Here is a 15,471-nt window from a genome sequence, read left to right as displayed (position 1 = left end):
ACAGGACAGCTGATATGCAATCCCTTTCGGGGTCGTGACCCACAGGTTGAGAACTGGTGCTCTAAGGCCTCGCTTACCCCATCAGGTACTGGGACAGGTGAAGGATGAGTGGGGGAGTCTGAAAGGTACCCGATGGTAAAAATCAGTCTAAGAAAGGAAGACTTAACAAAGCTAGTGATAGTGGAATGGGAAAGAGGATCTGGAGTGGCCATCAGTGTGAAGTAGGGTGTGGGGTGGGCATCGGTGTGAAGTAGGGTGTGGGGTGGGCATCAGTGTGAAGTAGGGTGTGGGGTGGGCATCGGTGTGAAGTAGGGTGTGGAGTGGCCATCGGTGTGAAGTAGGATGTGGGGTGGGCATCAGTGTGAAGTAGGGTGTGGGGTGGGCATTGGTGTGAAGTAGGGTGTGGGGTGGGCATTGGTGTGAAGTAGGGTGTGGGGTGGGCATCAGTGTGAAGTAGGGTGTGGGGTGGGCATCGGTGTGAAGTAGGGTGTGGGGTGGGCATCGGTGTGAAGTAGGAGCTTTGTGTAGAAGGGACTTGCATGAGGCAGCTGCTTATTCAGGGCTAGCATTATACCACGAGACAAGGGACAAAGACCTGCTTTCTCTCTGGAATAGTCTGACCCTGTGTAGAGATGGGTGGGATGCAGTTAGGATGACCAGTTCTGAGGTTGGGCCTCGCCTTTCCCTCAGGCCTGCTGGCGGAGGTGACCTTGTCTCTTCTCTAGGGTTTGGCTCAGTAGTACAGACCCAGTGTCTAGGAAACTTGTGGTTCTGGTTTTGTTTTGTTTTTTTTTTTCTACCTGAAGTCATAGGAGGAGTTTTGTTTCCCACTGGCTCTGGAGTCTCAGGTGCTAAAGTTACTTGGAGACTAAATGAGACTGGAGTTAAAAACTGCATTTGTTGGAAGGAAATCCAGTGGGTTAGCCACTTGAGATGAAAAACATCGTTGTCAAAACACCGATCAGCTAGAAACAGTGAAAACAGAAAAGTACTTGAATAAAATGGGAAATTCCAATCAATGTGTGTAGTGTTAAAGGAGACACACGTTCAGAATTTTATGTGAAACCACTTTTAAAAATGCAGCAGATACTTCCCAGCATTTTAAGCTGTTGTGCAGATTTAATGAGATTGTTCTAGCTGTACAACATTAGTATATTGCCTAAAGGACGTGGTGGTGTAATGGGACATTTGGCTAGGGATGTTTTCCTGGGACTAGGGGTCATCATGGAGGGTCTCCAGGACTAAGTTCTTTGAGAATGATGGTTTTTTTTTTTTTTTTTTTTTTGCAAGTTGGTTACTTTGGAGGTTGAGCACTGCTAATTTTCGGGGAGGGGTGTCCTGAAGTGTTCCTGGTGGCTGAAGATTAGAATCCTGAGGTGGGGGGGAGAAGGGGGAAGAGAGGAAGGTAAGGGTGCGCATATGCATACAAGAATGTACAGGCATATTTCGTTGCTCATACTTAGCAGGTCCTTGAGACCTTTCCTTTATGGTAGCCAGCATTCCACATTTTCTGTACATTTGCAGCCACTTCCAATAGTGCTTGGAATCTCTAGATACCAGTGCACTTTCTCCACATCCAGAGCTTCCATCACATCATGTCTAGACAGTTATGTGCTGGTGCTTGGTGTGGAGGGGAAGGGGAGTTTGTAGGCCCTTGTGTAAGCAGTGAGGCTGTCCGAGCAACATCCCTGCCCTTTGCCTTTTGAGAATAGAAATCCCATCCTGCTGCCAACCAGAACCTTGCTAGGGAGAGAACGCTTTGGGAATTAAAGTATCCTTTCCTCACAGCCCAGTGGTCTCCTGCAGCTGACAGCTTAGATTCAGGGTGCTGCTTCAAGGCTGCCCCTGCTGTGACTTCTCCTGGGACTGAGGATCATGGTGTTAGCATGATAGGAATCCTGCACTTCTCTTCCAGCCAAGATTTTTATCAATTCTTCCCAGATCCGCAAATCCATCCACTCTGCTGTCACCTAGGTGATGCATCCAGCTTTTCTTGGGGCAGCCTTAGGAATCTCTGAACATTCAAATAGAAGCAAATCTGTTCAATTTTGTAAAGGATTCCTTACCTATAAGGAAAATGATAGTCTGGCATAAGCCATGTTCCCTCTCAACCTAGGTCCTTTGTACTGCTCTTCCTTGTTCCTAAAATGTACTGCTGGCTTTCTTTCATGCTATGGCAAGGTATACAAATCAAAGACTCAGAATAAACACCCTCTAGGGAGGAGGCTTTGGCACAGTTCATTATGTCAAGTAGACCCACCTCTTTCTCAGTCGCCCGCTAGTACAACAATTTGTTTGCTTAGTAACTCACAATCTGAAATTTTGTGCATTTTATCAGTCTCCTAGTAGAACGTAAGGTTGTTGAAGATGGACAGTATCTTGTGTCCTGTGGTGTCAGTATCTGCTACATGGTGAGCTTTCAGAGGCTAGCGTTTTTCAAGCATCGAGTTCTTAATTCACTCTTTCCACCAGCAGTTTCAGGACAGACTCTTGCTCTTACTCATCACGGTAACCCAACTGTCTACTTGGTGCCAGATGCAGTAAGTGTTCTATACACGAGTGGAATCGACTGTTGTATTGAACTCACTCCTGTGTACAAACTGTGCCCCATCCCACCACCATGTGCAACCTTGTCTTCCCAGTGCATAAAGGAAATGGAAGAAGATGGAAGAGGCTGTGCTTTATTACAGGGGCATTCCCTGTGAAGGTTCCCCAGGATCCAGGAGGAACCATGACCGGGCAGAGTTTAGAGATAGCTGGGGAGGATTGCCCCACTGCCTGGTCTGGGGAAAGGTGCTGGTTAGGCAGGTAATCTGTACCATTTAACCACTTACGTACCAGTGTATTCCGGTCTCTCCCCTCCCCTCCCCTCCCCTCCCCTCCCTTCTCCCTCTCTCTCTGTATGTCTCTGTCTCTGTTTCTCTCTCTCCAGGGCTTTTCTGTCTGGTCCTGGCTTTCCTGGAACTCCCTCTGTGTACCATGCTGGTCTACATACCTCTGCTGGGATTAAAGGCATACACCTCCGTTTTGGACTGTTTCTCACAGGAGTTTTAAGATTCATCTTTCTGGTTTGAGGAGAGGTGACAGGGCTTGTTTTGGGAATAGATGGAGAGCCAAGAAGCCGTGAGTGTTCCCAGTGAGCAAGAGGGAAGCATCTTTGTTCGTTTCAGCAGGCCATGGCTAAGCAGTGGGTAGGCTCATCCTAGGACCCTCAGAGGGCAAAGCTGAGAGGAGCAGGCTCAGGACCAACAGACCACTAGCCCCACCCCGTTCCTCAGATGCCCCTGATCATCTGTCCCTCCTCCTGCTTCGGCACATTGCCCAGGTCAGCACCACCCTCAGTCTAGCACGTGGGGGGCAGGACCTGGGCATGGAATGGGACTCCTGAATTTCTTTTTACAGGGGATGTGATTCCGAAAGTTCCAACCAGGAGTTCATTTTCCAGTTACTCCTGGAGTAATAACGAAGTGGGACTGGAGTGGAGGTCTCTCGGGCTCACAGTACAGCAGAGGGGACAGACCCTAAGTGGTATGATGACCAGGGTCACAGGATGCTGCTGGATGATTGGAAAAGGGATTTGGCATAGGATATTGGCGATAGTTTATGGGAGGAACAAATGAATACATAGTATGTATTTTCCCATAGTCATCTCCAGCAGGACAGTTTGACAGTTAGGCCTGTTGGTGGCCAGGGGTGACACTGGCCTGCAGTGCCCCACTCAGAAGGGACCGCTGGAATCTGAGAAGCACGTTTGTTAAATAAGCAGGGGACAGCCCGGTTCTCTTACAGCTTTGTGATTCCTGGTCTCTAGTCTAGGCACTGCCTGGAGACACACTGCAACATTTCCTGGAGTTTGCTAGAAGGGGCGCAGTACTTGCCTGAATGGCACCAAGGTTTTCAATGAGTTGTTCAGGAGTGGACGATCCCAGGAGCACAGAGCTCACACCCTCGTTTCTCAGGCACCATGCTGGAAAGAGCAAAGCACTGGGTCAGGGTTATTGATATGCTTAAAATTAGTGTGTGTGTGTGTGTGTGTGTGTGTGATAGAGGATACACTATTTGGGCTTAAAAACTGAAATTGCATCCTTCTTGTTCAGAAGCTTAATGGAGTCCATACATTTGAAGAGTAGGTTTGTGGCTTTCTAGCTTTCTTGTTTTGCTCCAACTACCAGAGTTCAAGATAGTAATATGTTGTTGATGAGGTACCCCATTGCTCACCAACTGAAAATGTCTGGAATCTTGTTTCTGCCAGGCTCCCTTTCTTCTTATATGGAGCGCCACTTCTCCAGCTGTCAACCCTTTGCATTGGTTATCTCAATTGCTTTTTCACTAACTCTCAAAGCCCCAGGCCTTTCTCTGCTTTAGCAAATCCCATCAAAACTGAACCTGTGTTTTCTACTTGGCTAGTGGAGTAAACCAGAGAGAACCATGGAATTTCATAGTCCGGCACCTCTTCCTGGGCCCTAGCCAATCTGACAAACCTCTCTTTGATCTTTGACCATCCTTTCTTTCTTCTACCCTCCTTCGGTGATGTTTGATTTTTTTTTAAGCAGGGTTTTATGGAGCTAGGATGATATCCAGCTTGCTATATAGCCTGAGATTTTCCTTCCTTTACCTCACGAGTGCTGGAATTACAGGCATGAACAACCTCGATCACACAGTCATTTTGCTGTTCTTGCTGAAACTGAACATACTGCATTAAAGGTTTTTAATTCTTCTAAAGAAAGCATTAAGGTGTGCCCCTAAAGTCCCTGGGACATATGATGAGCCACTTCTTCCTTCTTCACTCACTCAGTGTGAGGGTGTCCACACTACACATAGCAGCCAGAGAACAATCCCAGGAGTCTGTTCTACTCTGTGGTTTCTGGAGACCAACCAAGTCTTGGTACTAAGCGGCTTTACCCAGTGAGCCATCTCTCCAGCCTTCATTTCCAGTTTTCTAGTGCTGTTTGCTGTAATTCTTTACCTTTTAACCTCAGCAGAGCCAAGCTGTCCACAAATATTCTATTGCACAGACCTTGCCACTGGCTTTTTATCTCTCTGGGTCAGTGTATCTGTTGTTTTTTGTTTTGGTTTTTTGTCTTTTTGCCGTGTTTTGCTATTACTTGCTGCCGTTTCTTATTGGGATCCCCGCCCCCTTTCCTGGAATTAATACCTATTTTATTATTCCCTTCTCAGTTGTCATGCTGCCTAGTAAATCATTTTGTAACATTTGTAAGACAAGGTTCCTATGGCATGCACCTCACAGTGTTGTTGGAAGTCTAAGAGTCCGAGAAGCTCAGTGAATGGGAAGTGTATGCAGCAGTGTGTGGCCCCCATCACCTGCAGGCTTGAATGCGTTTGTGCTCAATGTGGGGGCCATTAATCATGTGTGAATATTAAACCTATGGTCAGGCTGAACGTGCCTCAGAAGTAAAATACATGTTGATTTTTGAAAACAGGCTGAATAGGAATATTTAAAAAGCCTAAGTAATTTTATTATATGTTGAAATGATAATTTGGGCAGCTCGTGTTAAATAAAATGGACTATTAAAATGGATTTTACTTCTGTGTTTCATTTTAAAGTGTTTTCAAAGTGTTTAGTTTGTATGAATGTGTGCCATATGTCTTCAGGTACCTGTGGAGGCCAGAAAAGGGCATTGCACCCCTGGAATTGAAGTTGCAGAAGGTTCTGAGCCTCTGGACATGAGTATTGGGAATCAAACTGGCTCTCTGGAAGACCAGCAAACACCCTTAACCACTGAGCCTTCATTCTAGCTCCTGTTTTTCTTTCTTAATATGGCCATTGGCAAATGTGAAAAGAACTGAGTAGTTCCCATTATGTCCTAACAGACAGTGCCAGTGCTTTTGTTTTTTGGGTGGCCGTGACCTTCACGGACGGCACAGCATAAGAACAGTTTTCATGGCTGTTGAAAAGTTTCCAGGGGAAGCTGCCCTGTAGTGTCATCTTTCAGTGTGGCAGGAGCCAGAGCCTCTGTGGAGCCCTGTTTCTCAATCTCTCACCAATCCTGTCTGAGTGTCAACAGGGGGAGGAACCTGAGCCAGAAGAAAAGGGTGTCTTTGTGTGACACAGTTTACCTCAGACATTTGAGTATGTGTGTATTTTTATTACATTTTCATACAATATATGTATCCTTGCCCCTGCCACAAAACCTAGATCCTCCCTTGCTCTCTACCCACCCAGCTTTGTTTTCTCTCTCTTATTTCCCTCCCTCCCTCCCTCCCTCCCTCCCTCCCTCCCTCCCTCCCTCCCTCCCTCCCTTTCTCCCTCCCTCCTGCCCTCCCTCCCCTCCCCTCCCGTCCCCTCCCTTCTCTCCCCATTCCCACCCCAACTTTCTCTCTCTCTGTATTTTCACTGATATATTCTCATACAACTCTCTTATAAGGGAGAAAGGAAAGAAAAAGATACTGTAGCATATGGAAAATTCTGGGAAACCTTGAATAATTCACTTTCTCTGTTGTGTGTACAGAATTTGATGCTTCTGAGGTCAGGTTGTCCCTACGGCAGACATTTTACCGTGACAGGGCGTGGATCAACCATAGCCAAAGCATCTGTTTCAGCAGTGTTAGCGAGAGCAGCCCCCAGTCCAGAGCGCAGCCTGCCACGCATGCGTCACGGTTGCTTACCCACAGCCAGCTGAGGCAGTGTGCACCCCAGGCGCTCGGCAATCGGAGAGAGGTCTCTCAGCTTGCTTTGCTGTTTCCTCCCCTCCTCACTCACAATTCTTTCCTTCAACCACTGGTAGCACTGGAAGTAATGACAACATCTGAGTCTTGTGCAAGGACGACATTAGGTAAAACAAGAACGTCAGGTGCGGCCGGAGAGATGGCTCTCACCAGTTAGTGAACCTGAGCCTGATTTCCAGCACTAACATCAGGCGGGTCTGGTGCCCTCTTCTGGACTCCAAGGGCCCCTGCTCTCATGTGGCACACATGTACGGATGCATGAGTGCGCACATACACAGATATTTCCATGTGCATGAACATAAGCCCAGCTTCCATTCAGAGCTGGCTGCAAAGCCCCACCCCCACGCCGGAAATCATAGTTTTTTTGCCTTATTGTTGTAACTTTCCTCCCCTTTGCCTTATCCATCCCAAATCTCATTGTTACTTTAACATATTTTACATATGCGTGTGTGCATGTGTGTGAGGGTGGCCTTGGAGGCCATAAGAAGATGTCATGTCTGTAAGAGCTGGAGTTACAGGCAGTTGCAGCCACCCACCATGGGCTCTGCAAGAGTAGCAAGTGTTCTTAATCACGGAGCCATCTCTCTAGCTTTCTAATATAATGATACAATAATTGTAATAATTACAATAGTAATGTTATTATGGGGACTTTGTGTTGACTTCCTCTTGGGGTTTGTTTTAATGCCACACATTAGAATCAATAGAGTATTTGTTTAAAGGACAACCCAGAAAACTCTTCTCTAAACATGGGCAAGGCTTGAACACGACCTGTAGCCTAGCAAATGAGTTTACTCTCCTAAGTCTGAAAAGCCATTCTGGGATTTCCACTGCCCTTCTTTGCAGAAAGATTTGCTCTTATGGGAGATGGGAATTACATCTCTGACAGACAAGACTAGCACTGACCAGCCACAGCCACAGGGAAGGACTTCTTTTCCTTGCAGCCATGGATCTCAACCTTCCCAGAGGGAGTAGGAAGCTCTATAGTTGGCAGTTAGCCATAAGAACTTCTCCCGCATGATTTCAATAGGCTGCTGGCTTTTGTTTTATTAAATATTTTTTTTCCATCACCAAAGAAAAGGATTACCACATTATGTTTTATTGTGATTTTTGGAATAATTTTACAGATGTGAGCAGCAGAAGGACAAGCTGCCCCAGTTCTTTCTGCTCCTAGATATCAAAGGCTTATGGTCTGGCTTCTCACTTGGGATTTTGCTTGGAGAAATGGTCAAGGCGTTCCCAGCTTCAGCCTTGAAAAGTCTCTGATTCTTCCAGAGGAAAGGTGCCTGAAGTGGCGTATCCATAGGTGGATGGATGTGAACTGCAAGCAGCCTTTGTGAATCTGGCCACTGCCCATGTCAGACATCCCTGTGTAGCTGCAGAGGCCTTAAGTGGAAAAATATTATCAACCCTTACTTAGGTTTCATGATCTTTCAGGGAAGCAATATCTCTGAATATGTCTCAAACACAAAATGAGAAAGTAGTAGACAAATGCTTTTCAACACTTTTAAAAAGTAGAGTTCCTGAGATTTCAATATGTATTAGGCACATTAAGAATGTTTGATTTGTTTATTTTTGAAATATATGTAATAACCTCTTTTTCTTAAGATTGGAATACACTCTGTGTGTGTGTGTGTGTGTGTGTGTGTGTGTGTGTGTGTGTGTGTGTGTGTGAGAGAGAGAGAGAGAGAGAGAGAGAGAGAGAGAGAGAGATATGCAGCTACATCAACCATATTGAAAGACTTGTAAAAGTAAGGAGGATTGGCTGGAGAGATGCCTCGAAGGTACACCGCTTGCCTCCCAAGACAGAAGACTGGTGTTCAGATCCCCAGCACCAGGAAAACTGGGGATGGCAGTGTGTGCCTGTAATGGCAGCGCTTCTGCAGTGGAAAGGGTGGCGGAGACAGGTGGCTTCCAGAAACCTGTGGGCCAGCCAGCCTGCTGTGTATAGCAGTGAGCAACTGACACCACTACAGATGCGCAGTGGTGCATGTGTGCCCACACGTACACAACATACACATTTACTTACTGCATTCCTCTCTTCCGACTCTCAATAATGTAAATTGTACTGTTGGCTTATCAGTGGAATATATAGAGAGTTAGGGTTTTACAGAAAATTTTGTATTACTTTTCTAATACCAAATGAAACAGGTTTTTTTTTTTTGTTTGTTTGTTTTGTTTTTGGAAACAACTTTAATTTCTGTTGAAATGGAAAGAAGAAAAAGCTAACAGTGGGAGGAGATGAAGTATAATTAAAGTCTTAATTAACTATGAAGTGGCTCTGTGTTTTATAGGAGGGGTGGTGGTGACTTCATGTTGAGGGTTATTACATTTACTCATCATTTATTGAGTCATGGGCCTGGGTTAGAGAGTGTTCGCTATTGTTTTAGTCATCCACAAGTCATTGTTTAGGAACTTTGGTGTTTGGTGGCTGAGTGGCCTTCCTGCTTCAATGACTTTGTCTCAAGCCATGTCTGTAGCGCCTTCTTTTCAATCTAACGAAGCCAATATGGCTGAGCTGACCAACATCTTCTCTGTTGTTGGGCTCACAGGTTGAACATTGCCTGTCTTTGGTCATTCTTTTCTGGTCTGAAGCTGACAAAGAAAAGATCTCTTCTAGGATATATTCTTTTAAGAATGTAGGCTTGTGGCTATTAGTTTTCCTGTTCTAGCTCCATTGTCAAGATCTCCATAGTGGAAGAAAGTGGCAAATTCATATTAGAACAGAGGACTAATAATGCCCAGCTCTACTCGATCCTCAAGGATTGTCGTTGTGACACTAGAGTTCTCAGAATGAGATTGTTCACACTGAGGTCTGTCACTGGCAGCCCGAGAACTTGAAGCCTGTGAGTAAATAGAATCACGCACAGCTCGGTAACGGTATTGAGCTAGAAGCTTTGTTCCTAGGGCTAAGCTGGAAGGACCACAGGAGAAGGAAAACACTCTGGGGAGCAAAGGAGAGAGTGCAGTGCATTTGGGTGGGGACGGGACGGGAATAACATGGACTCAGAGAGACAGGAACAGAAAAGGAGACGTGACTTAGATTCCGGGAGGATTTAGGATTGATCCCGGAAGCGGTAACTGAGAAGTCACGATAGCATTTTAAAATGGGTTATGATATGGTCTTTTAGAAGGACAGCTAACCACAAGGGTGGATTACTGAAAGGAGGGAGGAAATGAAAGCATCCAAGTTCAGTCCTGCAGTAAACCTGGGAAGCCAAGAGGAAAACCTACATTAGGGCTGCGCATGGGTAGACCTGCATGGCCAGATGTGGTCTGGAGGATTTGGGTGGAGCCTTGCTAGGCAGGGTGAGGATGAGCAGAAAGGGGTAGCAGTATGACATGTGGATGGCTGGGTCTTGCAGAGGCGCTGCTGACGTTAAGGAGGGTTAGATTTGAACAGAGGGTGTGTCAGAGTGGACCCCATTAGGTGTGACAGACCTCTGTGAGACTCCGCTACCCTGGAAGCAGCACCTTGCTCTCCAGAGCTGATGGTGTTGGGAGAGGAACGGGGCATCCACAAGAGGTTCCCCAGAAGATTCCCTGGCTAATCTTGTTACTGTAAGAGCCCTGGAGAGCCATTAGAAGAAAAGAAAGAATAAAAAGAAAGATTGACTTTTCAATTGTAGTTCAATATCAGACATAAAATATTAGCATTTCAGTGCTGTGGTAACAGTGTTATGTGAGCCATTTTTTAGGCTGTGTTCAAAATTGCCAAAGTGTCTTTCCACGTGTCTTTAAATTTTCTACTGGCGCTATAATTTAGTATGGAGCGTGCCTGCAATTCGCTTCCTTCATTTTCATTTTTATGTTTCACTTTGGTTGTTCTGCTTAAGGAGCTCTCCCTAGAGCAGGCGTGTTGCTCTGGAAACACTTGGTTGATAGTGTGGAGCCTGGAGCATTTGTACCGTCTGCAGCCTTTCACTTGGACAGGTTCTAAATGGCTGCCATTAATGTCCCAGTAGCACTCAGTTTGATTGACTTCATGAAAGCCAGTCAAGCATTTACCCAGTTGCTTTAAGCTTAGCCACAGTCAAACATTTTGAATGTTCTCCCGTCCACTGTCTGCTTCTGTTAGTCCATTTGTGGAAGGTTTCCATCTGTGTGTGAGCTGTTTTTCAAATAGCGATAGACACGCACCAACCAGATACAGCACAGCCACATCTTCCCTTTAAGGATCTGGGTGTGAAAGGAAACAGATGTCTTCAGGGAAAGATGATTCACCGACACCAGGAGGCCTGGGTTCTCATGCCAGCCTTATCTGCTGGGGTTTATGGTCTAATGTTGGTGAATGTCCTTGGGCTTCCATTTCTGCATCCAGCATCAGCCTGCATCTTTCAGGATTACTCCGAGAACAAAGAGCCTGCATATGTGAAGTGCTTTGAATTCTTTGGAAAGCCCATGAGAGACTGTACAGATGGTCTTCCAGCTCACAGTTGTTTGCCTTGGGATTTTCTTACTGATATGCAGCGAGCTTTTCTCACTGATACAACCTCTGTCTCTCACTTTCAGTTCAGTATTCAACAGACCACATGAGGTAGTCAACCCATTAGTATAAAAAGACTTGGTTTTAGATGATTCAGCTTTTTATTTCTGTTTCTGTTTTTTTCAAGATAAGGGTAGGCTAAGCTATGTTATTAAGGAGGTTAGCAATAGTAAATGCATTTTTGACAGGGCATTTTGAGTTTATAATGTGTTTATCTGGGCATCACCCATCATAAGTAGCAGAGGGGCTATAGCAGTGTAGCTCAGCCACAACTGACACAAGGCGTCTGTGTCCGTTTCTCACGGTGCGGACAGAAGGAAGCAACAGCATAACCTACAGCTCACGGCTTGGCACGTGCTAGATGCCAAGTAAAGACACGATTCTCAGTATTTCCTTTTGCTTCAGGCCCCTTTTGCCTTCTTCCTTGTCACATCCCTGCCTAAGATGGCTCTTTCTTCATGGACTTGCTCTGAATGACCTTTGGTTTTCAGGAAAAAGATCTCATGGAATATTCTGAGATAGCTGCTTTGTGATAATTAAAAAAGGAGAACACTGTCATGTCTGCATGCTTTGGGGGCTACTTATATCTTGTGGTTTTAGAGAACAAACAAACCAAGAGTGCAACTCTTATAGACAGGGTAGTAAAACTCTAGAGCTTTGAGAAGGTTCTAGCTAGGGAGGTGTTGGTGGTCAGCTGTCTCGTCCCATCGAGTCCCTGCCCTGTGTCCCCCTCCCACCCCTCCAGCTACACTGAGAAAGTCTGGGCTTGGCCTGGGTTGTTCTGCTGGCCCAGTGCTAATGGAGGCTGGAGACTGGGCCAGGCATATGTTTTCTTGTAAGATGACTTTGGCTTGTCTGAGTTAAGATTCCTGTATTCTTTCTTGCTAAATGCTACAGAGTAATTTGTGATTCTAATGTTGTCAAACATTCTCTCAGGCTTTTAAAACACAGGTATCTTGCTAATAAGGCAAGACGCCTTCAGTGCTCCCCAAGACGTCTGCAGTGCTCCCCAGTGAGTTAACTAACCATCAGGAGGGGCTCAGATGGGACTGGGCAATGAGGAGTGAATGTATTCCAAGTACATGATACAACTGAACAAAAATACCATTGAGAAACCTACCATGTATACAACACATGACTCAAAAAGTAAAATAAAAAGACCTACTGGGCAGAGTGGGGGTTGGTGATGATATGTTCTGTATCTGTCTCCCGAGGTCCTCTTTTTTTCCCTGTCCCCAAAGGCATGTAAGCCAATCTCCAGCCATACCTAGCTATAGCTGTTTACCGCAAATGGATTAAGCCCTTACGGCTTAAGTATTGTTTTCTAAGGAACAGGAAAATTAAATCCTCTTACATAGAAAAGCAATTTTCAATTCTGTCACTTTAGACCGGAATGAAATACCCCGTCAGCAGAAGAATTGGTAGGAATGTAGGGACTTGCATCTGCAAGTCAACTAGGTCATTGGACACGTTCTTCCTCTCCAGAGACAGGTTCTCTGTGCAGGCAGATTATGAAGGGCTGACTGATGCCTAGCCAGCAGCAGAGAGACCTGGGCAAGGCTGAGGGGGCCCTGCCAAGGTCGTGGCTGGCCAAGGCCACAGTGTGCTCAAGCTGGGAAGCTCTGGGCTGCTGCTCTGTTCCCTCTAATTCATCTTCTTCCTCCCCCCACATTCTTTTCTAGAAGTTGAGGAAAATACCTTCAGTGAAGCTCTAGAACTTTCTGGTACCCCATTTCCATATTTTCCTGAAATAATTCCACAAGCAAGTGGAGACCATGTCATTGCACCAACCCCTGTAGGGAGAAAACAACAACAACAAAAACACACAATCAGAACCTTGTTTATGCCAAGTAGGACCAAAAGTGAGGGCATGTTTAAACAGCTCTGTCAGTCCTAGAGGGAAACTCGCCAGATAATGAGTTAATACTGGCATCCATCTTTTCATTACAACTTAGGACTTACAAATTGTGCCTCACTCTTTTAGAAACCAATTGAACATGTACTGTCTGTTCCTGGGAGTGAGCCATATACGTGAACCTGGAAATATGGCTTATTCATGGTCTTTTTGTGGCCACAGTTCATCGACCAAGAGATAAGAGCTTTTACTGGCAAAGAAAGCCAGCACTGCACTTATCCACCCCGTGCCTGGCAGTACCCAGCACCTAGAAACAGCACAGCCTACCCCACAGCAAATGCCTGGTACATGACCGAGACAGCAGCAACTACTGTTGAATTTGGATTGTTTTTAATCCAGCACTTTCCTATTATTTTTAGGGAACAAAAAAAGGTAATCTCTGAAAACTGCTTTGGTATATGAGCCTGAAAATATGTGGCTTTTTGATGTTTCTAAAATCCAAAGCTCCTGTGTTTATGTTGTTTATGTATCCACGCCCAGGCACTGCTTTCACACAAACGAATTGCTGTTGTTGACAGTTGTGGATATGTATATGCTTGGGAACGCTTACTCAGTCTCCTCACGGATGCTGTCTAGGCTGGAACAAGCACCTATGCGGACCAAGCTTTTCCTCTGGATCCTGGTGGTGTGCGTCTGCAAATCAGGTTTATCCACCTGATCCTCTTTGTGTGAGCATTTGTTTTGAACACATACTGAGTGTATGTATTACAATTTACAACTCTGTGACTAACATCCCAGTACCTGTAGACTGACTATGGACCCCCCTGATTCCTCCACTATCTCTGAGTTGCATAGTGTCTGTCATCTCTATATTGTACTGATTGGGGACATTTGGGAAAGCATCCCCCAGTCACAGATTTTCATACTGTGAAGATTACCTATCTTATGGTAGAGCTCTGGCAGCTGGACCTCTACCTTCTCTCTCTGGAAAAGATGGTACTCCGCTTGTTCACAGACAGGAGGGATCATGTTGAACTGCCGTGCGACAGAGTAGGCTTCCTAAGGGCAGAGAAAGTGCAGCTGAGTTTATTCTGGTGAGCACTGGACCTCCATTTTCACCAGGGACAGTCATATCAGTGGATTAAATAAGCAAGGAGATAAGCCAAACACATGCAAAGTTATGGCAATAAATATCACCAAAAGAGGTACCAAACGTGGGGGAGTCCTTGATATGCGGGAAGGTTACACTGAGTCCAGTCTGAGGCAAATTAGTCAAAGCTTGAATTATGGACTTTCTTAAAGGAGATGTTGTTTGAATATGCTTACGTTCTTAAAAAAAAAAAAAAACCCAGATAAAAGTGCTTTACAGGTGGCGTGGTATAAACAGCACTGTAGGGAAAGTAGAATTCTAGTTGCATCTCATGAGCTTTAAGATTCTCTCTGCCCCTTTGCTGGTGAAGGACATGCTAAAACATGGCTCCCATGTGCAGATCTGGCCCCATGTTTGTTCTGGGCTCCAGCCCTCACATCTATGTCCTAAATAACAGAACTGATGTTAGACTTCCTATGGCATGCTCTTTAGAAAAGTCTGCAGAAGACGCTGCAACTTAAACACGGCACCCAGCAACCTCTAAAAACAGAAACTCACTCACCATGATCTCCATTGCGCTCCACCTCGAGGTGCCCCAGTACATCGCCATGCCTTGGTTGATCACGTGTGTCATGGCTCGGACGATTTCTACGGAAGCCCATAGAGTGTCTCATGAACTCACCTACTTTACGGAGCTGTGTCCGCCCTCCTCTTTCAGAATTTAGAAATTTGATGTGATTATTTGATTACTATAATTACTCTCTCCCTGGTGACAACATAGCATTCACCATCGGTGATTTGGAAGCCTGACAGTACTCTTAGGTAAACTGACACTCATTTTCAGTTTTCAGCAATATTAAACTGTATTAAAATGTAATGACCATTGCGGGCTCTTCCTTTAGTCATATAGTATTAGTGGGTCTTGTTCTGATAAATGAGGCTGAGCAGCTGAGTATCTGGTTCACAAAGTGAAAAGAGAGGGTCATTTGTTGTGACTGCAGTGTGGGGTCACAGGATGAACAGCCTGTTTCTTCTGCATGGTGGACTTGCAGAGCCGTTCCTTTCCCTCAATAGCCATTTAATAGAGATGACTCAATAACTGTGTCTAGCAGCAAGATAAACATATAAAATGCAGAACAAACAGCCGAGGCCACGGTGGGGGGGTGGTGGAGGGGGGCTCAAAGCCCATTTTGACACACCCTGTTCTTGGCCACTTTGAACCCAACATTGTTCTAGGACACCCATGTAACTGATTGCACCAGGACCTGCTGGTGGGACCACCCGGTTTAAGCATTTGCCTCCTTTCAGCTAAACAGCACATTTCTTCTCCCCAGGGGGTGGAGCTAAGCTAATCCT

General features: G+C 45.6%; 1 protein-coding gene across 5 annotated transcripts in view; it reads right to left on the bottom strand.

Moving 5' to 3' along the window:
* KCNAB1 (potassium voltage-gated channel subfamily A regulatory beta subunit 1) overlaps positions 1-15,471 on the bottom strand; it is a gene marked incomplete at its 5' end in the record, with an annotated part of 412,738 nt that overhangs the window by 2,492 nt on the left and 394,775 nt on the right. For all 5 annotated transcript variants that reach the window (XM_080916526.1, XM_080916529.1, XM_080916527.1 and 2 more), the window contains 5 exons: positions 3,879-3,967; positions 6,628-6,748; positions 12,869-12,963; positions 13,964-14,084; positions 14,678-14,763. In XM_080916526.1, coding sequence (XP_080772652.1) covers positions 3,879-3,967; positions 6,628-6,748; positions 12,869-12,963; positions 13,964-14,084; positions 14,678-14,763 — 512 coding nt within the window. The remainder of the gene's footprint in view (positions 1-3,878; positions 3,968-6,627; positions 6,749-12,868; positions 12,964-13,963; positions 14,085-14,677; positions 14,764-15,471) is intronic.

The sequence above is a fragment of the Micromys minutus genome (genome assembly GCF_963924665.1).
Source record: "Micromys minutus genome assembly, chromosome: 4".
Taxonomy (NCBI): Eukaryota; Metazoa; Chordata; class Mammalia; order Rodentia; family Muridae; genus Micromys; species Micromys minutus.
Note: the sequence above shows the minus strand (reverse complement) of the source record. Positions and strands in the feature narration are given on the sequence as shown.